The 25,622-nt window shown below is 45.6% G+C and overlaps 1 protein-coding gene across 8 annotated transcripts in view; it reads left to right on the top strand.

Moving 5' to 3' along the window:
- PPP4R1 (protein phosphatase 4 regulatory subunit 1) overlaps positions 1–25,622 on the top strand; it is an 81,862-nt gene that overhangs the window by 18,210 nt on the left and 38,030 nt on the right. For 7 of the 8 annotated variants that reach the window (XM_064150213.1, XM_064150214.1, XM_064150212.1 and 4 more), the window contains 3 exons: positions 7,197–7,303; positions 19,972–20,114; positions 24,126–24,272. In XM_064150213.1, the coding sequence (XP_064006283.1) occupies positions 7,197–7,303; positions 19,972–20,114; positions 24,126–24,272 (397 nt within the window). Of the gene's footprint in view, positions 1–4,399; positions 4,443–7,196; positions 7,304–19,971; positions 20,115–24,125; positions 24,273–25,622 lie in introns of all 8 variants that reach the window. The other variant, XM_064150219.1, reaches the window with a different exon arrangement.

Below are 25,622 nucleotides of genomic sequence, written 5' to 3'. Positions count from 1 at the left end.
TCTATGTAGAGAGCAAAATACTAACAACAGATAACCATTTGCTTACCATTTAAGCAGCTGTAGTGCAGGGCTTGTTAAACTTTATCATTAATTGTACCACATCCTTTTAGGTGTTTTGGGGATGGTAAGCTCCTGTTGACACAGGACTAGAAGACAAGAGTAAACTGTATCCATAGCTCCGTGGGGAAAATGGCTTGAAGAATGGCCTTCACGAAGGGTCAGGAGGGAATAAGGAGCCCAAAAAGCATTCTGCAAGATCCCCTAGTTTACAGTTTGGGTGTTGGTGCTTCTGATTACCAATAGTAACTTTACCCACTTAATACTATTGTCTGTATTTTCCCCTTTTTATTTCTGTGATGCCACTGAGCTCATTGTTTAATTTAAAAGCACAGATATTGCAGCTTACTCAGACCTCCCCTGCACACAGACATACTGCGATGGAATGGAAAGATTCAAACTCAGCATCTTTATTTTACTTACAAACAGTTACAAGATCACAGAAGTGTATACAATATGTTAAGGTTGTGGGTTTCTGAGTGTTTCATTTTAACATAGTTTAATTCGGGCTGCAAGTAAGCAAGTTTGCTTTTATGCTGAGCTTTCTCCAGAATCGAGAAGATAAGTCTATGAACAACCACCCTATAGCTTAGCCTCTGGTTTTCTGCTCATGGTCTGAACTCTGTAAGGATTTAGCCCTGTGCTTAACTTCAGTCATGTGAATTGTACTTAAAATTCCATGTATGAATTTACCCTGGTTTGGAAAGTTTTCATTCTGATTGAACTGAAGCTGACAATGATCAAATGGTTTATTTTATGATAACCTGCATAAATTGGTTCTGAAGTGCCTGATTGTAAAGCTTTCCTGTTTTCCTGAAATCCTCTTCATTGTATTTTACAATTTAAGGTGAAATCAGCAATTTGAGTTTTTGTTTTTTCATGGAGAGGGAAGGAAGAGAAACTTTTAAGGCTGTAGGTGACAGCCATCAGGGAGGAGACCAAACTCAGAAACTCCAGTTGTGTGACTTGAATTTTAAACAGGAAGAGTGGTCCTAATATATTTTATTGACTTGTTTAAGAAACTCTCTGAGTTTCTCAGTATGGATTGCACAGAGAATGGGGCATGCACAAGCTTGAAATCTTGTGGCTAATGCTGTCCAGCTTTATGCATCCTGCTTTTCTGCAGGGGAATGTGGGTGGAGTAACCACAGTTTTTCTTGCTGGTGTAAACATGTTGCTGAGTTCTAGTACTCTGTAGGCTCACTGTGTTGTGTAGCATAAGAAAACAGAAGAAATACCATATGATAGCCATTAGCAATACAACTGTGAGTAGCAGTTACATCACTGTAAGTGATAATGAGTAATGATTGCAGCAGTTTGTGATGATTCAGCATTAATCAGTCTCAGGAGTAACTGGAGAAGTTTTGATATCCAGATGAGCTGGAGTGTTTCATAGGGGGAAAATGTAAGAATAACCAACTTAAATGTAATTTAATCTCTTTAGTATTCATCACATCCAGTTACTTAAGTGTAGTTTGTTACGACTGAGTGGATTCTTTGAGCACTCTCAGTTTCTCAAGCCAAAGCCAGTTGCCCTGAGATGAAAACAGATCTGTCTGCATACTGAGAAATTTTAGCAGATCAAACTTGGAACTCGCAGACAGGAACTGTTTCTTCCTTTAAATATGTGTGGGTTTTGACAGGGTGAAGTGAAAAAGAGATTGAGATAGGGATTCCTTTAACAGCTTCCCGAATGGAAGGAATTGCTGTGTGACAGCTTTTGGCAGGTCATGGTCTTCATCCTCACTGTTTGAAGTGTTGCTGATCAACACCACGGATGTTGTCTTGGTCTGTGAGAATGGAGTGGGACCTGACAAACAGTATGTTAAATGACGCCTCTTGTGTCTGAAAACCAAGGCAAAGAGGACTTTGGTTCTGATTTTATTAAGGAAGAAGCAGCCTCCAGACCAATGTAATCCAATATCATCTTATAGGAAGGGTAGATGTCAAGCAGGAAGCCAAGACCATCACCCTGAAACAAAGTGTCCTTGTGTTTGGTAGCACTGGTGTGTGTGCACGCATGGATGAGGATTCCCTTCTTTTGCTCTTTGCTTTAAAAAGCAATTGCTGGCACAGACTGGAGCAGAGCTTTTGTCTCTTCTCATTTTAAAAATCCTCTGAGGGTTTTCCTAAGCTTTACTGCTGTTAACTTACTTCCATTCCTCATTAAGAAGGCTCAGAAGTAAACAGCACTCACCAACAGATGTTCAAACAGCGAGGCTGTTCCTGGACAGCAGACCCTTCCTTTTTTCAGCCTACTTTGTGAGGAATTTTGTTGCCCTTTCTCTTCAAAGCAAAGCAGATCTTGGCAGCAAACTCTCATTCATCACTGTGATCAGTCTTGGCTCTCAAGACCGTAGCTACATATGGATGTAGATATTTTTTAAGCTATCTTCTTGCCATGTTACCTGCCTTCTGAAGTATTTCTTTGCTTGTCCCTTGAGAGATAAACCATTTCAAAAGACATCAGGTAAACTTGTAAATACTTGAAGGGCAGCACTCAGCACTAGCGGAGGAGATGTTGGATCTCAAAAAAGGATTGGTATTTGCAGTGTGAGTAAAGATGTAACCTAAAGCATTCTGAGTTACTTGTGGGTTTTGGCTAGAAAATATACTCCTTTGACTTCCTGGCACAGGTATGGTCAGTGGAAAGCAGCCTTCTTGGTTTCTACACTCAATGTGGAAGAGAGGTTGGTGTCAGAGAGGAAGCTGTGCCACACATGACTATTTCAGTGTGGCTGTCTGATTCCTGACCCCAAGATGGAATCTTCCAGGCTTTTTATCACACAACCATCAGTGCTGCATGAGAAGGAAGGTTGCCCAAAGAGGTGTTGGAAGCCCCTTCCCTGGAAGTTTTAAAGGCCAGGCTTGATTTAGTGGAAAGTGTCCCTGCTCATGGCAGAGAGGTTGGAGCTAGATGATCCTTGAGGTCCCTTCTAACCGTGATAACTCTGTGACTCTGTGATCAGGTAGCAAGGGACCCTTGCTTGCTTCAGCTCTCCAGCAAGCAGACAATGTTCAAGGGTGAGCTCAGATCATTAGGCATTAGTTGCCTACACTTCAGTGTGCTCTCAGCCTGTCTCAGATGCGAGGCAGGCTTAGCTTTGAGTCCTGTGTTTGTGCCTTGGAGGCACAAGAGTAGTTTTGGCAGATTGTTTGAGATAATGGCAGAGCTAGGCCAGAGCCTGAGTTGTTTGGATACATGGACCTGCTTGAGCAGGTCCAAAGGAGGCCACAAAAATGATCAGAAGGCTGGAACACCACCTCTGTGAAGAGAAGGCTCTGGAGAGTCCTTCTTGCAGCCTTGTGGTACTTAGATGGGGCCTGCAAGAAAGCTGGAGAGGGACTTTTTTATGATGACACGTGATAGAACTAAGGGATAATGGTTTTAAACTGGAAGAGGAGAGGTTTGGATTAAAGATTAGGAAGGAATTTGTTTGTCTGAGGGTGATGAAACACTCACAGGAGCAGGTTGCCCAAAGAAGTTGTGGGTGTCCCATTCCTGTAAGTGTTCAAGGCCAAGTTGGACAGGGCTTTGAGTGACCTGATCTAGTGAAAGATGTCTCTGCCCATGGCAGAGAAGCTGAGTAAGATCCCTAAGATCCCTTCCAACTCAAACCATTCTGTGATTCAATGAGATGAGTGAATATCAGCTCCCAAGATGCTGGATGGATGGACTTAGGAATTTACACTGTCATTATTGGCTGGCTTCCCAGTTAGGCTTTCCAAAGCCAGCTTAGCTTGGCCCATTGTCTTTTGCTGTGGTGCTTCTCACCAGGATCTGCTGAATGCCAGAGCAGATCCACTGATTCCTTTATGAGCACAGAAGGCTAAGTACCACCTGGATGTAGGTGGAAGCCATCTTCCACATTTAGTCCAGGGAAAAAGCTGAATGTCCCTTCTTAGCTTTGAGTGGATTTAAGAAATGTGTCCTGTCTAGATCAGGTTAGGATTTGTGTTTTCATCTCCTCCTCTTGAGCAGAAGGTTTGTGGCCTTCAGTTTACTGAATGGCTGCTTCTATATAACCACTCTAACTCACGTGAGTTAGCAAAGACTTGCTGTGGGATCGAGCCACCACAGTTCAGGATGCTGCCAACAAAGCTCTCTCTATGAGGAGATGCCCAAAACTCCCAGCGCAAGTAGGGTGCAATTCCACAGTCCCCAGGAGCCACCTGGGATGTAGTGCTGTTTATTGTGGTTTTCTACTTGCTGAGATCAACTCAGTGGGTCGCGTGGCTTGTCTCGCAGTTCCCAAGGTGACATTTAAGCTTGTAGGAGACACACACATCCAGGCAGGCTGCTTTATGACATATGCTTCATCTGTTCCTCTTCTCTTTTCAGAGGCATCCAGCCCTTTAAAAGACCAAGTCAACTCTGCTTCTAGGTTAGTGTGTCACATAGTCTGTTTCCCTCCATTAGTATTCTGACAGAGCTGAGTTTTCAACTGCATATCAAGGGCTCTGCTGAGAGATGTTGCACTTCTACCAAGTTATAAGGAATGAGGGAGAGGAAATCTGTCAAAAGCACACAATTTTTGCAGGTTTTTTGTTGGGTTATTTGGTTGGTTGGTTGTTTTTTAGGATTTTGTTCATCTGCATGTCAAAACACTTTAAAGAGTCTGTTGCAAGTGGCCAGTGTGAAGCATTTAAACTTGATTTTCAGCGTGAGAAAGTGGAAACATCTGCTTAGCTTTGGGAATTCCTGGAAACATGCTGAGTTTCTCTGACTGCTGGGAGTTGTAGAAGTTCTCAAGCTTCCCTTGTACGTTAGGATGTTCCCATCTGTTTCTAACCAGTTTGTGGCCGCTGCTTACATTCACCATTTGCAGTAAGCACAGTTGATATAGCTGTGGTTCTGCTCTTAGAAGCATGGAATCGTTTTGATTGAAATGACCTTTAAGGTCGAGTCCAACTGTTAACCTTACTCTACCAAGTCTGACGCTAAACCATGTCCCTGAGCACCACATCTCTGTGTCTCTTAAATGCCTCCAGGGATGGGGATTCAACTGCCACCCTGGGCAGCCTGCTCCAGGACTTGGCAGTGAAGTTTCTTCTGCTATACAACCTAAACCTCCCCTGGTGCAACTGGAGGCCATTTCCTTCCACCTGGTCACTTCTTCCTAGGGAGAAGAGGTTCACCCCCATCTCACTACAGCCTTTCTTCAGGGAGTTGCAGAGAGCAAGAAGGTCTCCCCTCAGCCTCTTTTTTTTTTTTTCCAGACTGAACAACTCTGGTTCCCTCAGCAGCTCCTCACAAGACCTGTTCTCCAGACCCTTCAAATCACAGACATGCTTCTTGTCTACAGCACTGCTGTTTGCTAACAGTGCCTCTATCTGCATCCTAACAGAATTTCTGTCAGTTCTGGAAATACCTGGCACTTGACCCTTGCAGCTTCAGCAATCGTTCTGGGGCAGTACCAGAGCTAACAGTGTACTGGATGCTGTTCCTTGGCCTTTTCCACTGTCGAGATAATTCCACTTGCTCACTGAACTGATGTTCAACTCACAGTGTTCAAAAGGGTGAAAAAAAATAGTTCTGTCATTGCAGGCTGTTGAGGAAGAGATGTTTGAATGTTTAATGTTTAGGGCACTCTAGGTAACTGATGGGCATGACTTTGTAACAGAACCTCAGAGGACGAACCCCTAAGTTTGTCTGTTTCTTATCACTGACAAGTGTATCCTTAGAAAAATATCCTGAATTGATTCATGTTAATGTTTCTTTTTCTACTTTGCTTAACTGTAGAATCATAGAAAGGTTTGGATTGGAAGGGATCTTTTGGATCACTAGTTCTAGCCCTCCTACTCTGGGCAGGGACACCTCCTACTAGAGCAGGTTACTCAAAGCCCCATCCAACCTGTATGTCTCAGGTTGGTTAGGGGTTAATGTATGTCCCAGGCATAGTACATTTTACTTTCCCAGAGTCTGCCCATTGCTCTCTATAGCTTTTAGAATCAAAGAGTTAGTAGGGTTGGACAAGACCTTCAAACTCAAGGAATCCAACCACTAACCAAGCACTGCCAGGTCCACCATTAAGCCATGTCCCTCAGCACCACATCTACACAGTTCTTTGAATGCTTCTAGGAGCAGTGATTCCACCCCTTCTGTGGGCAGCCTGATCCAGGGTTTAACCACTCACTCACAGGATCACAGGATGTTAGGAGTTGGAAGGGACCCAGGGAGATCATCGAGTCCAACCCCCCTGCCAGAGCAGGACCACACAATCTAGCTCAGGTCACAGAGGAATACATCCAGACAAACCTTGAAAGTCTCCAGAGAAGGAGACGCCACAATCTCTCTGGGGAGCCTGTTCCAGTGCTCTGTGACACAGTAAAGAAGTTCCCCCTTGTCTTGAGGTAGAACCTCCTGTGCTGCAACTTACATCCATTGCTCCTTGTCCTATCCCAGGGAGCAAGTGAGAAGAGCCTGTCCCCCCACTCCTGACCAGCCCTCAGGCCCACCTAAACCATCTCTGGTGCAACCTGAGGCCAGTTCCTTGTGTTCTGTCACTTCCTACTTGGAGGAATAGACCAGCCATCACTTCACTCCCACCTCCTCTCAGGTAGTTGTGTAGAGCCAGAAAGTCTCCTCTGAGCCTTCTTTTCTCCAGGCTAGACAACCCCAGTTTCCTCAGCAGATTTGTGCTTTGGGTCCTTCACCAACTTTCTTGCCAAATTTGAATGGAGTTTGGCTTCCAAAAATCACCATGGGTATGGAAGTCTTGAGCTGAGTGCTCATGCTTCATTGGAACGCTTCAGAACTGTTCTGAGAGCAGCAGTATTGTCCTGCTTTGTTGGGGACAAAGGTGAGGGCAGAAAGCTGACGCTGGCTTCCTAACATTCAACTCTTCTTCACCCATTTGGCAGATGATTCCTAATTTTTATCTTTGTGGCTGTTTGGTTTTGAATCCTTCTAGATTTAAAGTGGATAGTTCTCCAGGATCACAGCAGATGTCAGAATTAAGAATTCCCAAAGCAGGACTCATGAAATTTACTGAGCAAAAAGTGAATCTGCCTATAAGTTTACTGCTTGATTTTAAGGGTTTTGTCTAATTGCAGAGTTGTCATTTGCTTTGTACTATTTGTCTGTATTTCTGGACACCAATAATGCTATTTTAAAATCTTTTTTGTTTGTAAACTAGGCAAATGGTGGCTCGAAGTTTGCTGGACACTTTGAAGGAAGTCAGTGATGATGAGAGAGATTGTATTGCTGTGCTGGAGAGAATCAGCAGATTAGCTGATGATTCAGGTAGGTAGCCTTAAACCTCTCACTGTGCTAATGAGGGCAAGTCAGAATTGTTGACCCCTGTGTTCAGCACAGGACCAGTATGTTCTTTCTCATCTTCAATATTCAAACCAGGCTCCTGCAACTGCAATAAAATGCTGTCAAAATGTCGTTTTGCTAAATCACTACCCCTAAAGATGACTTTTTTCCTGCCTATTTTTCTCCACATCCCTTCAAAATATAAGATTAACCCTTCCCACTAGTAAGTTTTGAATTGCTTTTCTGATGTGCTGTGACTGCCCAGCAGGTCTACCTGATGAATTTAGGTTTGTAGGTAAAGGTTAATTTATTGCTTTGCTAAGAATCTAGCAAAATATCTGTGGAAAACTCATTAATTTTGGTAGAGTTTAAATGCTGAAGTTGTTGCCTTGGTCTCTTTTGGACAACCAGCTGAGAAGTTGAGGAGAGGCAGCAATAACTGGTGACCAAGATGCAGAGAGAAGTAATGAATAGTAGGGCTCTAGATACAGAGAGGCTTTTACTTGTGGACAGAGGTTGCTAGATGTTGTGAATGAAGTGAAAAATAGTGTGAAGAAACCTGCAATAAAATTCCAGGTTGAACATACACTAGAAAGAATTAAAGGCTTGGATATGAGTTGGGACACAGCAGCTTCCACCTCAGTGTGAGGAGAATCTTCTTTACTGTCAGGATGATGGAGCACTGGGACAGGCTGCCCAGAGAGGTTGTGGAGTCTCCTTCTCTGGAGACTCTGAAAGCCAACTTGAATATGCTCCTGTGTGGCCTGCCCTAGGTGATGCTGCCTTGTCAGGGGGGTTGGACCTGATGATCTTTGGAGGTTCCTTCCAACCCCTAACATTCTGTGATTGAGCACACAGTTGAAACACCAGAAGGAAGGAGGGAGTTTTATCAGCACAAGACTGGAGGAGGTCTGAAGTTCAGTCTTCTGTAACTGTAGGAGTGCTGTGGAGAGGAGCTGTTACATGCTGTGTGAGAAGAAAATGTTTCTTCTGCTTAACGCCTGCTAGTTTTTCTCTCTTCTTCTGGAGTGGCAGAAGGTAATGCTTTGCAAGGGTGAAAAAATACTCTGCTCAGTGCTCTTCCTCTCTCATTACTGTTCAAATTAAAATAATAGAAGGCTTTTGCTTGGCAAGGGTCCTTTAAAGCTCATCTAGTCCAACCCCATTGCAGTCAGCAGGGATATATTCAACTAGATCAGGTTGCTTGGAGCCCCGAACGACCTGACCTGGAATGGTTCTAGGCTTGGGGCTCCTACCAGCTTTTTGTGCAACCAGTGTCAGTCAGAAGGAACAATTTTCTGGCTCCCTCAGTTGATGAAGGACCTCAGAAAACCGCTTGAAAGAGTCCGGCAGAGTGCCGTGAAGATGATGAAGACAGAGGAACACATCCTTTGTGAGGGCAGGCTGAGGGAGCTGGGACTCTGCTTTCGAAGAGACTGAGAGATGACCTCATTCATGTTCATAAAAATGTGAAGGGCAAGTGTCAGGAGAACAGAGCCAGACTCTTCTCAGTGACATCCAAAGATAGGGTAGGGGACAATAGGTGCAAGCACAGGAGGTTCTACATGACCATAAGGAAAAACTTTTCACTGTGCCCTGGCACAGGCTGCCCAGAAAGGTTGTGGAGCCTCCTTCTCTGGAGGTACTCATAACCCACCTGGATTCATTCCTGTATGATCTGCTCTAGATGATTCTGCTCTGGCAGGAGGCTTGGACTAGATGGTCTTTTGTGGTCCCTTCCAACCCTTAGCACTGTGTGATTCTGTGATTTAATCTTTTTTCTTCTTCAATCTCTTCCAAATCTCCCTCTTTTAGTTTAAAACCATTATGCACATCTGTACTTTTGGGAGGGAATGCCCTCTCTTGTTAAACCAGGAAAAATAGCCTGTTGTAAGCATTGCATAATTGCATTGAGTGCCTCTCCAAGGCTTCTTTAAGAGAGGGGGGAAAAAACAAGTCATTATTCATTTTGAATTGAATGTGTCTTTATTTGAGAACAGTGGCACACCAGTGTTTCTAGAGAGCTTCCCTAGCAGACCTCTGCTTCTGAGATCTGTATGTACAGTGCTTGTTTGTGTGATCATGTTAACAGTTTTGAGCATCAGAAACTTTCTGACGCTTCAAGTTTGGGAAATAGGACAGATAGGTCCGAGGGAAAATCACAAAATCATTAGGATGGGGAAGGATGTCAAGGTCACTGAGTCCAACTGTTAAGCAGCACTGCCAAGTCCACCACTAAGTCCTGTCAGTAGGTGCCATCCCTCTGCTTCCAGGGGTAGTGACTCCTCTATGTTCCTGGGCAGCCTCTTTCAGCGAAGAATTTTTTTCCTAACGTCCAACCTGAACCTCCCTTGGTGCAACTTGATGCTGTTTCCTCTTGCCCTGACACTTACTGCTCGGGAAAAGAAACCCTCACCTCACTTGCACCTTCTTTCAGATAGAGGCAGCTGGAAGGTCTCTTCAGCCTCCTTTCCTCCAAGCTAAACAACTCCACTTCCCTCAGCCATTCCTTCTCAGACTTGTGCAGTGCCAAAATGGCCTCAGGCTTGCTTTCAGAGCCTAGGCCTGTCGTTGATGACCAAATGCATCAAGGTGAAGTATGTTTAGGTAGAAATTTAGTGGAAGACAAGGCTTGAGCTCACATCAATTGGTTCCCTTTCACACGGGTGGAGTGCATTTATTTTTCAGTCAGGGCTGATGTTTTCTCAGCGTCAGGAAAAGCAGCATTTCAGGCTTTTCCTGCGTTGGAGAAGTCACCTCAGATCTGCCAAACTAGTAGCACTGGATTCTGCAGCTGCCCCACAAATGGAATTTCTGCAACCTTCAGCGTGAGCTTTGTGCCTGCAGCAGTTGCAGTGTTGGACTTGGCCCATTTCTGTGAGACAGGTGATTAGAATTTCCTTCTGTGTGTGAAGATTCATTAGGGAACTGGATCTGCTTTGTGCCTTCTTAACTGATGTGCTGAACTGCAGCACAGCAGGGTTTGTTGAAGGTGTTTGGTGTAGGCATGAAGTTTTCAAGGTTGCTGTTACTAGACTTGGGTTTCAGTCTTCTCTCTCCTCTTTTTTCCCATTTATGATATTTTTTTCAACCTCTTTTGTAAAACAAGGGAGGTGGTTTGGGCTCCATCCCTGGAGGTATTAAAGGTGAAGCTTGACAGGGCTTTGAGCAGCCTGATTTAGTTGAGGATGTCCCTGCTGACTGCAGTGAGGATTGGACTAGATGACCTTTGGAGGCCCCTCCAACCCAGACCACTCTATGATTCTATGAAAAAGGCTCATAACTCAAAAACCCCAAATGCTACATTATAAAAGTGTCAGTGGGTTTGACTTGTTTAGTTAGAACCTGATACCTGAGTAGACACCACCTGGAGTCAAGGCTTCTTATTTAAATCACAGAATGATGGAGCCTGCAAGGGACCTCTGGAGATGATCTATTCCAGCCCCCTGCTAAAGCCAGGTCACCCACAGCAGGTCATCCAGGATTACAATCTCTAGGTAGGTTTGGACTTTCTCCAGAGAAGGAGATTCCACAATCTCCCTAGGAAGCCTGCTCCAGCAGCCTCACAACAAAGAATTTTCCTCTTATGTTTAGGCAGAACTTCCTTGTCATCCAGCTTTTGCCTGTTGCTTGTCCTGTCCATGGGCACCCCTGGAAGGAGTCTGGACCCATCCTCTTTACCCCTGCCCTTAAGATGTTCATAAGCATTGAGAAGATCCCCTCTCGGTGTTCATCTCCAGGCTAAACAGCCCCTAGGTATCTCAGCCTTTCCTTGTAAGAGAGAGGCTCTAGTCCCCTAGCAGCAGCAGCAGCAGCCTCCACTGGACTCTCCAGTAATCCCCAGTACACCCTTGTGGCCTAACTAGGGCAGAGCAGGAGGAGAAGCCATCCTTGCACCCCAGGAGACTCTTTGCCTTCTTGGCCACAAGAGCACATTGCTGCTCGTGCTGAACACGTCTGCTGCTTTCCAGCAGGTACACCCTCACCTGTGCTGGTGCAGGGGGTTATTCCCCTCCAGGTGCAGGACCCTACACTTGCCCATGTTGAACTTCACGAGGTTCTCATTTGCCCAACTGTCCATCCTGCCCAGGTCTCACTGAATGGCAGCACAGCCTGCTGGGGGTGTCAGCTACTCCTCAGCTCTGTGTCATCAGCTGACTGGCTGAAGGTCCACTCTGGATACATCTGGGAGATGTTTAACAAGACTGGACCCTTGAGGAACACCACTAGCTACATACAAGCCTGCAACTAGACCCTGCACAGCTGATCACAACTCCTGCTCTTTACTTCAGCTAGTTTTTCAACCATCTCACTGTCCACTCACCTAACCCATGCTTCCCAAGCTTCCCTGTGAGAATGTTAGTTAAGCTCAGAGAAACAAGCTTCATGTGAAATAAAGCTGAGTCCAAATACATGATTGCAGAATGGAAGGCACCAAAAAAAGTCATGGGGCTGGGATAATTTGGTGCATTTGACAGCACTTTCTTCATTCTCAGATGTAGACTAGAGCTTGAACAAGGGCCTTATGTCTGTCTTTTTCACTTCAGTATCATTCAAGCTGGGTTTGTTCTGGTCCCAGCTTGTGAGTGCTTTATGTGATACAAGACTTTATCACAAGATGCTCAACGATCTTAAAGGTCTTTTCCAACCAAAACAATTCTGACTGACTGGCTTTCAAAGTTAACCTCAGCCAGAATGCCTTGTAGGCATTTTGCTCAGTGTGCTTGCAAAGGCAACCAGAAGCTTTCAGACTTATGTTTCTGAGGGTTGTTTTAGAGGGAGAGCCTCTGTTTTTGTTTTTTAACTGTATGTGGTGTTTTAGTGTATAATGAAGTTAAGTGTGGGTGCTCTAAAGAAATGATGAGGGAAAAGAAAGTGGCTCCCTGGAGGACTTGGTGCTTATTTGCTTGGATGTAACCAAAAATAATGACTTCTTTTTTTAATTCCTGAATAAAATCAGTTGTGAACTCACTCTGCAAAGCAAACTGATTTTAAAACCAATTATTTAAACTAATTGGTCATTAACTTTTGAAGCTGTGTGATTAGCTGTAATGTGCGTGGCCTCCCAACCTTAATTACCTAACGTTGTGCTGCACCCGTTAGCAAAGCCATTTTAATTAGTGCTGTTGGCATGATGAGAGATGCCAACAATAGCTGTTGAGTAGCATATCTGACAGTGTTTCATTGAGCAAAATCTTCATATCTAAGCAATATTAATGGGAATCCTTATATTTGCCTTTCCCAGCTGTCAGGGTTTCACCTCTGCCCTCTCCTCTCCTGCACCAGTACAGGCTGGAGAACAGCCCTGTGGAAAGGGACCTGGGAGTGCCGGTAGATAACCATGGGACAGCAATGTGCCCTTGTGGCCAAGGCCAAAGGGATCTTGGGGTGCATTAAGAAGAGTGTGTCCAACAGGTTGAGGTGGGTTCTCCTCTGCCTCTTCTCTGCCCCATCATTCAGTTTTGTGCTCCCTAGTTTGAGAGACAGGTAATCTGCTGGAGAGAGTCCAGCGGAGAGCTACAAGGATGATGAGGGGACTGGAGCACTGCCTAATGAGGAGAGGTTGAGGGACCTGTGGCTGTTTAGTCTGGACAAGAGAAGACTGAGAGAGGATTTAATAAATGTCTATAAATATCTGAGGGCTGGTGGTGGGGGACAGACTCTGCTCAGTTGCTCTCTGGGATAGGCCAAGGAGCGATGTATGCAAGCTGCAGCACAGGAGGTTCCACTTCAACACAAGGGGGAACTTCTTGACTGTAAGGGTAACAGAGCACTAGAACAGGCTTCCCAGAGAGGTTGTGGAGTCTCCTTCTCTGGAGGCTTCCAAGGCCTGTCTGGATGTGTTCCTCTGTGACCAGAGCTAGATTGTGTGGTCCTGCTCTGGCAGGGGGGTTGGGCTTGATGATCTCTTTGGGTCCCTTCCAACCCCTAACATCCTGTGATCCTGTGATCTTCACGTTTCAGGATTTTCCAGACCTTTCCTCCCACCTCCTGCCACCCTAAGAATACTTTTTCCTTTGCTTGATGTGATCTTTTTGTCTCACCATACATCTGATGGATGACCCTCTCCCAGTAGTCTGTATTTAACTCCTCACTCTGCCAGTCAAGTAATGAGGAAAATCTCTGGTTAGTAAGAGAAAACTGAAGCAGCACACATCAGTCTTTCTGATGGACTCTTGAGCTAAGAGGGACAGGCTCTGGTTACATTGTGTTTCCACTGGTCTAGGTTTTCTTTCTGCTTTGAAAAAGGTGGAGAAGGTAGAGGGACAGAGGCGGCAGAGAGATAGCAAAGAAAAATATGCATGATAGCAGAAGGTTGAAAAGAGGGGAAGAGAAAGTTCTGCTTGGGAAAGAAGGGTTAGGTGAAGTTTGAGTGGGTGAATGATAGAATTTATTTGCAGTCTGTCTTTGATCATGCAATAATCTTCAATTTGAGAGCAAACATCCTACAAAGCCAGTACTATCACTATGCTCCTGGCAGATTGGCCTCTCAGTATGTTGTGGACCCCTCTTGTCAGGCTGAAATGAAGATCTCTACCTGGGGAAGGACATAAAGGTGATTTCTGCCCTGCTTGTTTCACTCTAGCATATATAACTGTATTTTTTCCCTAGCAGCCTGCTACTTTAAGGCAAAGGTTTGTGCCTTCAGGAGACAGTCTGGAAAGAGCAGCACTTAAAAATACTTCCCCTGCCAAGCGGAAAAGTACTGTTCCAAGCACATGTTATGGAGAACCTCATTGCACACAGTTTGCTTAAAATAGACTTGAAAGTATTGATGTGAAGCAAAATCCCCCACCCAGATCTTGTTTATACTGTGTGAAACCTTGGTCCTGACTGTCTTGTACAGTGCAAGAAATATGTAATACAGATGTATTCCCCAGCTGGATGAGCTTATGCCTCAAGAAGCAGCACACAATGATTTTAACTGCTTCTTCCACACTCTGTTCAGTGTGGTGATGACCAAACCATGAACTTGGTTAGAAACAACACAAGACTTTAAACTGAAATGGCAGACACTGGGTTTTTTTTTCCTCTGTGAGGGTCACAGAAGACTGGAACAGGCTGCCCAGGGGGGTTGTGGAGTTTCCTTCTCTGGAGATATTCAAAACCTACCTGGATATATTCATGTGTGACCTGGCAGGCAGATTGGACTGGATAATCTTTGAAGGTCCCTTCCAACCCCCAACATGCTGTTTTTTTCACTGTCATGTCACTGCCTGCGGGAATCTGTTTTTGGAACTCCTCCAGCTGAAGACCAAACTGAGGAATGGATGACAGAGAGGAGAAAGTGCTGTCTCCTAAGTGGAAATTTTGAGTACTGTTGCGTGGCTTTTTAGGAAGCATAACGAAACCAAAAACTGAAAAAGCTCTACTGTAAGCCCATCAGGCTGCAAGGTGGAGCTCTTTTCAGTACAAGCTGGAACATATGGTTCAGCTTTTGGAGGAACTGAGCTCTCATGTAAATTGGTAAGGTTAAGGTTCAGGTTTTTGCACAGCAACTTGAATTGCCCAGAAGAGCACAGATGCCTTTTTGATGGCGAATTAGGGTGTTGCATTACACCCCCTGCTCCCTGCACAGCGCTCGTTTTGTTTGTTGGTCAGAACTGATCTTCCTAGGATTGCAGAGCCATGTACTTGAAAGTTAGGGAAGGTAAGAACTAAGGTGGCTTGGCAGTTCTAATTCATTCCTGGCCATGAATTTTTCAAGTCTTTAATTGCATCACCTCATCTGCGTTCGTCGCAGAGCTGCAGCTTACTCAGACCGAAGCTCGGGGAGGAGAGGGCTCGCTTTACGTGAGCAGCTCTTGGGTCTTGTCAGGTGGTGTGGCTGCTCTCTCCAGTGCTACATAATAGATGAACCCTGTTCTGAAGAAGCAGGTGTCTTAGGGTTTTGGTGCTCCTTGCTCTCTTATTGGTGTGCTTCATAAAGAAATGTGCAAACTCAGTTTCACAGCAAACCTGCTTGGTGGGTTAAAAACTGGCTGTGAGCCGCCAATGTGTGCTCACAGCCCAGAATCCAACCGTGTCCTGGGCTGCGTTCCCCAGCACTCTGGGAAGCAAGTGGAAGGAAGGGATTGTGCCTCTCTACTCTGCTGAAACTTCACCTGCAGGGCTGGGCCCAACTCTGGGGTCCTCATCAAGGAAGAGACATGGAGCTGTTGGAGAGGGTGCAGAGGTCCCAAACATGATCTGAGAGTTGGAAGCCCTCTGCTTTGAGGCCAGGCTGAGAGAGTTGGGGTGTTTAGGCTGGAGAAGAGAAGGCTTGGAGTGACCTTCTCGTGGCCTTTTAGAACGTAAGTGGGAGCTGTGAGAAAGGTGGGAGCAGTTCTATTAGCAGGGCCAGGGGTGACAGGACAAGAGATGATGGTTTTAAATTAGAAGACTATAGAGAAGGAAGAAATTATTTACACCGAGTGTGGTGAAACCCTGGCCACCGTTGTCCAGACTGGTGATAGAAGCCCCATTCCTGGATCCATTCCAGTTTATGTTGAACAAGGCTTGGAGCAGTCTGATCTAGTTGAAGATGTCCCTGCTGCCTGCAGGGCAATTGGACTAGATGACCTTCAAAGGTCTTTTCCAACCCAATCCATTCTATGGTTGTATGATTTGAGGAGTGCCTAGCGTGTGAAGCTCTATACATAGCTCTTTGATATGCTTAGTGCAGAGCTCTTGTTGGCTTTGATTGTAGTGGTGGTGTTTCTTCAGCAGGAAGGACACACTTTGGAGTCCAGACAAATGAGCAGTGTGCAATTGCTCTCTGAAGAGTCTGGCTCGAGCATTTTGCGCAGCTTCATGCTAGGTAAAGGAACCAATTGAGTTTCTCAACATATTGCTTCTTTCACTCTGTTTTGATGGTAATAACCACGGGTAGCAGTCCCTGTGTGCTCTTTCTCACCATTGCTTGCTTGCTTCCATCATCAGATAGTTATGCTACTTGAGGGAAATGTGTGATTGCACGGGGAAGCCAAGCAAAGTGCCAGTTCTTGCTGTTTAATCATGTTGCTGTGGTGGGGCAGAAGCTGCGTCAGCCAGATCGCTTCTTTGATATGGTTTGTTGTCTGGCTGCGTGAACAGTTGCACTGGCATCATGGAAGCCACAGGTTTTGGGTTGGGGAGGGTGGGAACTGCCTAAAGCAAATTCAGGAACAGTTTAAGCTCTGCTGCCAAACGTGCAGCCTCAGCCAAATTCATCTTCCTCACTCTTTTTCCTCTCTGCCCCCTGCCCCTAAGTCATCTTCTCCATGCTGCAAGAAATGAAACAGGAGTCCTAAGAAGCAAGAATGAGATCCTAGAGATTAGGGTTGTGACAGAAGCTTCTTGTACCCTTAAATCATGTCCTGGGCATGTCTTGAAATAGCAGCCTCACTGGGGAGAAGTGGGAGCAAGTCCCTCCAGCCCTGGCATTTGGCCCTGATTCCAGTTTCTTGTCCAGCAAGTTCTTTTTAGTTACTAGGCTTCTTCATTCACCTCCCAGCCCTCCATCCCCCCTTGCCCAGACTGATGATTCCTCATTCTGCTGTTCAGCCTTTTCAAGAGAGTTCTTCTTGGGAAAGGGGCTGTGCAAAGTCTGTCTGCAGTGACTATGACTCATGATGATGGCTTTCTTCATCTCAAAACATGCCTGGCAGGAAGGACTCTTTTCACTGTGTAGTTGCTCTGATCTCTGTTGGCTAGTGGGCAGGCACAAATGTGAGGCTATATTTAAGGCCTGTTAGCTCAGCCACCTTTGGCCAGGTTTTCACAGAGATAGAAGAAAACATGTTGAGACGAGATGTGGAAGAATGTGTGCTTCAAGCCCAGCTTCCAGAAGTGGAGCTGGCAGACCTTGCCAGATTTCACAGAATCCAGTCAGAGTGCGGGTTGAGAGTGACCTCTGGTAATCATCTAGTCCAATGCCACTGCTAAAGCAGGGTGACCCACAGCAGGGTGCTTAGAAATCATGTCCTGGTGGGTTGGAATCTCTCCCTCTGGGGCAGCCTGCTCCAGGGCTCCAGCACCTTCACAGAAATTAAGTTTTTCCTCATGTTTCAGTGGAGCTTTCTGTGTCATACTTCATGTCAGTTGCCCTTTATCCTTTCCCCAGTATCTCACTGACCCCATGCCCTTGTTCCTGCTCTTCAGCTATTGATAAGCATTGAGAAGATTCCCTCTGGGTCTTCTTGATCCCATTGCTCTCTACAGCTACATGTTGGAGTGAAGCTGGCGTTGGTCCCTTCTCCCAAGTAACCAGCAGTAGAACAAGAGGAAATGGGCTGAGGTTGTGCCAGGGAAGGTTTAGACTGGACACTAGGAAAAAATTGTTTGCTGAGAGAGTGGTGAGTTGTTGGAACAGGCTGCCCAGGGAGGTGGTGGAGTCACCATCACAGGATGTGTTCAAGAAGCATCTAGATGTGGTGCTTCAGGATATAGTGTAATGGTCATGGTAGTTGGTGTCTCAGCCTTTCCTCCTTACAGAGATGCTCCAGTCCTTTCAGCATCTTTGTGACATTCAGTGGACACTCTCCAGTAGTTCCCTGTCTCTCTTGAACTGGGAAGCCCAAGACTGGACACAGTGCTGCAGATGTGGCCTCGCTAGGGCAGAGCAGAGGGGGAGGAAAATCTCTTTCAACCTGCTGGCCACATTCTTCTTGCATGCAGTTCACCATAGGAGGAAAACACAGGTGGTTTTGCTAACTTTGCCTTGAAAACAACTGATAAACTTTGGTTGAGAAAACCTCATCCCAAGGAGGAGTTGCAGCTTATCCTATCTCGTGTTCTAGGGACTACTTTGGGAAATCTGTATAAGGAAGCCAAAACTGAGTCACAGAGGTAGGAAATACAACACAGCTTTAATAGCAAGAGGTGCTGCTGACTGCCAGTAAAAAAGTTAGGCTGAAGTTAGAAACTGAGACTGAGGATGGTAACTTTGTGTTCATAGAATCATAGAACTCACTAAACTAAACATAGAATCTGGGTTGGAAGGGACCTCCAAAGATCATCTAGTCTAACCCCTTCTGCAGTCAGCAGGGGCATGCTCAACCAGATCAGGTTGCCCAGAGCCCTGTCCAGCCTCACCTTGAACATTTCCAGAGATGAGACCATGGCTACCTCCCTGGGTAACCTGTTCCAGTATTCCACCACCCTCGTGGTAAAGAAATTGTTCCTAACATCCAATCTAAATCTGCTTTCCTCTAATTTGAAGCCATTGCCCTGCCACTGCAGGCTTTTGTAAGTAGTCTCTCTGTATCCTTCTTGTAGTCCCCCTTTGGGTACTGGAAAGTTCTGTGACTGTGTTTTATATTCAGTGCAAACTTCAGGATGTGTCTGGTGCTTATGAGGCACAACCTGGTTGCATTTCAGAACATCTGGATTTTAAATAAAAAGCCTTTGTCCTATGTGTTCCTGATGGGTTTGGGGAAGAGAAATGGACCAGACTGGAAGAGTTATTTGTTTATTTGGGAATTAACATTGTGTTTTGAGATTCTGTCAACAATGCATTCATTTACAGAGGTTTTTGGTGTTGCTGTAGGAAAACTTAAGTCTAAGCTTGTAGTCAACAAAGTGGAGCCCAAAAGCCTTTTCTGGAAATGACACAGGAAGATTGGAGACACCTTTAAAGGTCATCTAGTCCAACTTCCTTACAGCCAGCAGGGACATTTCCATTTAGATCAGAGCATTTCCAGATGCTCAGAGCTCCATCCAACCTGGCCTGGAATGGTTCCAAGGATGAGGCATCTCCCACCTCTCTAGGCAAGCTGGACCAGTGTCTCACTACTGTCAGCATAAAAAAATACTCCTTTTCTCTAGTCTGAATCTCCCTTCTTCCCTGGAGGTGTTTAAGGGCAGGCTGGATGAGGCTCTAGACAGCCTGACCTAGTGTGAAGTGTCCTTGCCTGTGGCAGGGGGGTTGGAACTAGATGATCTTTGTAGTGTCTTTCAACCCTGACTGATTCTGTGATTCTAATTGAAAGCCATCATCCATCACAACAGGCCCTGCTAAGAGGACTGTCCCCATCTTTGGCATAGCCCCCCTTTAAGTACTGAAAGACCACACAGGATTTCCTTGGAGTTTTTCCTCTTTTCCAGGTTAATCAACCTCAACTCCTTCAGCCTATCCTCGCAACAGAGAAGATCCACCTCTTGGATCATGTTTGTGGCTTCTTCTGGACCCTCTCTTGCATGTTGGTCCATATCTCTCCTGTGCTGAGGACTCCCGAGCTGAACCCAGCACTGCAGATGCTGTCTCATCAGAGCAGAGGCATAGAGTCCCCTCCCTTCACCTGCTGCTCACAGTGCTAGGGATGCAGCCCAGGATACAGATGGCTTCTGGGCTGTAAGCACACATTGACAGCTCATGTCCAGTTTTTCACTCCCAAGTCCTTCTCTGCAAGGCTGCTCTCCAGCCCTTCAGCCACCAGTCTCTACTGATACTGTGGATTATCTCAATCCAGATGCAGCAGCTTGCACTTGTTGAAGCTCAGGAGGTTCACACAGAGGTTCACACAGACCCACTTCTTGACCCTGCCCAGATCTGTCTGGATGCCATTCCACACCTCAGGTCTATCAGCTAAAACTGCAATTTGTATGTACAGGACCAGAAAAAAAGCTTACTGTGGAGAAAGCTTCTAACCATTGACTGTTCTTTCTTTGCTTTTATTCTCCCCCCCTGACAGAGCCAACAGTGCGGGCAGAGCTGATGGAACAGGTGCCTCACATTGCAATGTTCTGTCAAGAGAACAGACCTTCAATCCCTTATGCTTTTTCCAAGTACTTACTGCCCATCGTGGTACGGTACCTTGCAGACCAGAACAACCAGGTAAGTGTCTGCTTACAAAGAGCTGGCTTAGAGGGTTGAATATTCCTGGTGTGATGCTGAATGGGAATAATTTAGCTTCATACAAGTGTGTAATGTTTCAGGGTGAAAAGGTTGTTGAATGGACAGGAAGTACAGGAGACTCTGGACTTCCACCTGGAGTATTGTGTTCAGTTTTGGGCTGCCCAGTTCGGGAGGGACAGGGATCTGCTTCAAAGAATCCAGTGGAAGGCTGTGAAGATGATGAAGGGGCTGGAGCATTGGCCTGTGAGGAGCAGCTGAAGGACCTGGGGCTGTTTGGTCTGGTGAAGAGAAGACTTAGAGGGGATCTAATTGATGTTTATAAATATTTGTGGGCTGGGAGTCAAGAGGGAGAGGATAAAATCTTTTCAGTTGCACTCTGTGATAGGACAAGGGACAATGGGACAAGGGACAATTGCAGCACAGGAAGTTCCACCTCAACATAAAATCATAGAATCAACCATGCTGGAAGAGACCTCCAAGCTCATCCAGTCCAACCTATCACCCAGCCCTACCCAGTCAACTAGACCATGGCACTAAGTGCCTCAGACAGACTTTTCTTGAACACCTCCAGGGATGGTGACTCCACCACCTCCCTGGGCAGCCCATTCCAATGCCAATCACTCTCTCTGCCAACAACTTCCTCCTAATATCCAGCCCAGACCTCCCCTGGCACAACTTGAGACTGTGTCCCCTTGTTCTGTTGCTGGATGCCTGGCAGAAGAGACCAACCCCCACCTGGCTACAGCCTCCCTTCAGGTAGTTCCAGACAGCAATGAGGTCTGCCCTGAGCCTCCTCCAGGCTGCACATCCCCAGCTTCCTCAGCCTCTCCTCATAGGGTTTATGTTCCAGACCCCTCACCAGCTTCGTTGCCCTTCTCTGGTCACGTTCCAGTATCTCAACATGAGGAAGAACTTCTTTACTGTAAGGGTCACAGAGCACTGGATCAGACTCCAGAGAGGTGGTGGAGTCTCCTTCTCTGCAGACTTTCAAGAGCTGTCTGGATGCATTCCTGTGTGACCTGCACTAGATTATGATCCTGCTCTGGCAGGGGGATTGGACTGGATGATTTCTTTGGGTCCCTTCCAACTGCTAATATCCTGTGATCCCGTGAAAATTTCCAACATTCTTCTTTATCTGAGGCAATCTGTTCTCATGTGAAGGTCTTTTAGCTGATGTTTTAAGAAGAAAATAAATCATTTTAAGTTTACATAACTTTAATTCTGGTAGAAGTGGTCATGGAAAACTGACTCCTTGTCTGATTCCTCTCTATGGTTGAAAAAATCACTTTGCTCTGCTCTGGTGAGACCTCACCTGGAGCATTGCATCCAGCTTTGGAGCCCTCAGTGTGGAAAGGAAAGGACAATGACCTGATGGAGCTGGTCTGGAGTGCCATGGAAGTGATCGGGGGTTGGAGCACTTCAGCTATGAAAACAGTCTGAGGGATCTGGGATTGTTCAGCCTGGAAAACAGCAGGCTCTGGGAAGACTTAGTAGCAGTCTTCCAGTACCTGAAGGGGGCCTCCAAGAAGGCTGGAGAGAGACTGTTTACAAAGGTCTGCAGTAACAGGATGAGGGACAGTGGCTTCAAACTAGAGAAGAGCAGGTTGAGATTGGTTGTTAGGCACAAACTCTTCATCATGAGGGTGGTGGAACACTGGAACAGATTGCCTGGGGAGGTGGTTGACTCCCCATCCCTTGAGAGAAGTTTTATGACATCCATTTTGTCCCTTCATGACATGTTATTTGTGTATTGATCCAAGAAAGCTTCTGTATGGTTTGTTTCTCTGTGTGAATTACCTTGCCTGAAGCTTTCTGGTTTCTCCACATCATTTCACACTGGACATGTTTTAGGTGAACCATTATTTTAAGTCTTATTACTCCCTCATTTTATTGGACGAGGGAAGGGCTGTGGGCATTGTAAAGAGATTGGTGCCAATCTCTTCTCATAGGTAATTAGTGGTAGGGCAAGAGGGAATGGCCTCAGACTGCAGCAGGGTTGGCTTAGACAGGACATTAGGAATTTTTTTTCCCCAGCAAGAGTGGTCAGACATTGCAATGAGCTGCCCAGGGAGGTGGAGTCACTATCCCTGCATGTGTTTGAAAGTCGTTTAGATGTGGTGCTGAGGGATACAGTGTAAGGTGAACCTTGTAGAGTAGGGTCAATGGTTGGACTTGATGATCCCAGGGTTGTTTCCAAGCTGAATGATTCTATGATTTTATGCTTCCATTTGCCACTTATTCCCATGCCCTTTCCAGATTCTCTGTAATTAAAAATAATTACCTAGACCTATTTTTCTTAGTTGTTGTTTTGCTACCTCATAGCATAACAGAATGCGTTGGGTTGGAAGGGATCGTAACAATCATCTAGTTTCAACCACCCTGCTATGGGCAGGGACACCTCCTACTAGACCAGGTTGCTCAAAGCCCCATCCAGCCTGGCTTTGAACACTGACAGGCTTGGAGCCTTCACAGCTTCTCTGGGCAACCTGTTCCAGTGGGGAAAAATTTCCTTCCTAGAGTCTGATCTCTGTTAAGCTTCTTCCAGCTGGAAGCCATTTCCCCTGATCACCTGCACACCTTTGAGCTCTTGCTGGCAGATTTAGTGACTCCTCACCTTAACCTTTGTTGATAGTTCATGGTTTTGTCTAGTTTGCTCCAAAGCTGAGAACAATGAGTTGTCTGCACTGCAACATGAATGACTTTTTTGAGAGGCAGGGATTAGCTGTGTATGAATCCAGTTGTTAATGGTTATCTTGTTTTTGTACAGTCTGGTTTGAGGTGGGAATAAGCAAAGCTGTGTCTCAGAATTAAAAGGAAGCCACCTTATTCATTGTCAGCCAACTTGTTTATCTCAGAAAAAGAAGTTGTTTCCAAAAAATCATATTCCTTAGAACTTTGCTACTCACAGTTGTGTTGCATGAGGTTTCAGCAAGACCTGCATCTGGGTTGGGGCAATCTCAAGTACCAACATAGGCTGGGCAGTGACTGGCTTGAGAGCAAACCTAAATAAAAGGGCTTGGGTGTACTGGTGGAGGAGAAGCTCAGCATGAGCTGTCAGCATACACCTGCAGCCCAGAGAACCAATCCCGTGCTGGGCTACATCAGGAGAAATGTGGCCAGCAGGTCAAGGGAAGTGATTCTCTTCCTCTACGCCACTTTGGTGAGACCCCAGCTGGAGTACTGCATCCAGTTCTGGAGCCACTATTAAAAGAGGATCTGGATGTGATGGAATGTGTCCAAAGAAGGGCCACGAGGATGATCAGAGAACTGGAGCACCTCTCCTGAGGACAGGTTGAGAGAGTTGGGGCTGTTCAGTCTGGAGAGCAGAAGGCTCTGAGGAGACCTTCTTGTGGCCTTCTGGGATCTGAAGGTAGCTACAAGGAAGCTGGGGAGGGATCTTTTTTAGGGTGTCAGGTAGTGATAAGACTGGGGGGAAAGGATCCCAGCTAGAGGAGAGATTTATATTGAATGTTAGGAAGAAGTTTTTCACCTTGAGGGTGGTGAGACATGGGAACAGATTGCCCAGGGAGGTGGTGGAAGCCTCATCTTGGAGGTTTCTAAGGCCAGGCTGGATGTGGCTCTGGGCAATGTGGTCTAATGTGAGGTGTCCCTGCCCATGGCAGGGGGGTTGGAACTGGATGATCTTTGGGGTCTCTTCCAGCCCTAACAATTCTGTATTCCTTTTTTTGTGCTGCATACACTTTGCCACAAGTGCACTTTTTGATCCTGTTACCTTGTGTAGTGGGAAGTAGGTAGAGACTTGTGTGACAGCTTTTGCTTAGCTTACAATATGCAGATGTTCTTGGGATCAAAGGTAGTTTGTTTCAAACATGAGGTGTTTGCCAAAGAGCTGTCGGAGCTCTTGTCCTCTTGCTGAGAACAATTAGCCTGGCACTGCCTAAGTACAGCTTCTGAAATACATGATGTTTAAGTAAGAAACCAAAGAACTCTCTACAAATTCCCTGGTTCAGTTTTGTCTTTTTGTGGTAGGTAAGAAAAACAAGCCAAGCAGCACTGTTAGTTCTGTTGGAGCAAGAGCTCATTGAGAGATACGATGTGGAGACCAAAGTGTGCCCTGTTCTGATTGAGCTGACAGCTCCAGACAGCAATGATGATGTGAAGACAGAAGCCGTGGCTGTAAGTATCAACATTTCCAGGTGTCAGAGTATGAAATTTGCCTGAATGTTTGATATTGCAACAATGGTCATGTGTAATGGACAGGAAGTTAGGCAGGGGACAGTAATGTGCCCTTGTGGCCAAGAGGGCCAATGGTGTTCTGGGGTGCATCAAGAAAAGTGTGTCCAGCAGGTCTGGGGAAATCATTCCCTTCTACTTTGCCCTGGTGAGACCACACTTGGAATACTGTGGCTGGTTTTGGGCTTCCCAGTTCAAGAGACATGGGGATCTACTGGAGAAAGTCCAATGGAGAGCAATGAGGATGATGAAGGCACTTGAACATCTCTCCTGTGAAGAAAGACTAAGAGACCTGGGGCTGTTTAGACTTGAGAAAAGAAGGCTGAGAGGGGTGTTATTAATATCTATAAATATCTGAGGGGTGGCTGTCAAGACGAAGGTGCCAGGCTCTTTTTATTGATGCCCAGTGATAGGACAAGGAACAACAGGTACAAGCTGGAACACAGGAGGTTCCACCTCAACATGAGAAGAAACGTCTTTGAGGCTGATTTTGCCCTGGAACAGGCTGCCCAGAGAGGTTGTGGAGTCTTCTCCTCCCGAGACTTTCCACATCCACCTGGATGTGTTGCTGTGTGGCATGCCTTGGGTGATCCTACTTTGTCAGGTGACTTGGACTAGATGACCTCTAGAGGTCCTTTCCTGTGCCTAACATTCGATAAGTCTATGATCCATGTGGTTTTCAAGAGAGAAAAAAAATACTGCTGCCTGTGACCCCAATCTCCTGACTTTTCCCATGTGTTTTACACTGAAGTCATGGTTAGATTTAAATTCATTAGCTCATACATCCTGTAAAGAAAACCCCAGCTGCACAAGACAGCTCAGAGGATTCATTTTACTGACTCCTAAAGCATCTGTTTTATTGTGCTGGTTCTTCTAAAAGTTTTTTTTTTTAAGGTTTATTTAGCTTAGAGTTTTAAGTTGGCTTATGTGGAAAATTTTCCATCAGTGGAAAATCTTTGGTGTGCGAATTGAGTTGCTGTGTCTGGTCCCTTTTTCTTGCTCTGGTTTGTGTTTTGTTTTATTGGACAAATAAGAAGCATTTGAGCTGAATAATTCATGGGTGAGTCGGTGGTTTGCATTAGACACATCTTTAATAATTCAAAATTATGATGTGTTGAATTAGTGAAGAAATAAGTTGTAGAGAAGAAATGGCAGCAGATATATACTTTTATACTTCCCTTGATATTTTTGTTCTTGCATTTCATGCAGATGTTGTCTGAGTGGTTTGTTTTCATTTATTTGTTTTCTTTTGGCTTGTGAGTGAGGCCTCATTAATGTTTCACTTGCTTAATG

The sequence above is a fragment of the Pogoniulus pusillus genome, chromosome 10 (assembly GCF_015220805.1).
Source record: "Pogoniulus pusillus isolate bPogPus1 chromosome 10, bPogPus1.pri, whole genome shotgun sequence".
In the NCBI taxonomy this organism is placed as follows: Eukaryota; Metazoa; Chordata; class Aves; order Piciformes; family Lybiidae; genus Pogoniulus; species Pogoniulus pusillus.
Note: the sequence above shows the minus strand (reverse complement) of the source record. Positions and strands in the feature narration are given on the sequence as shown.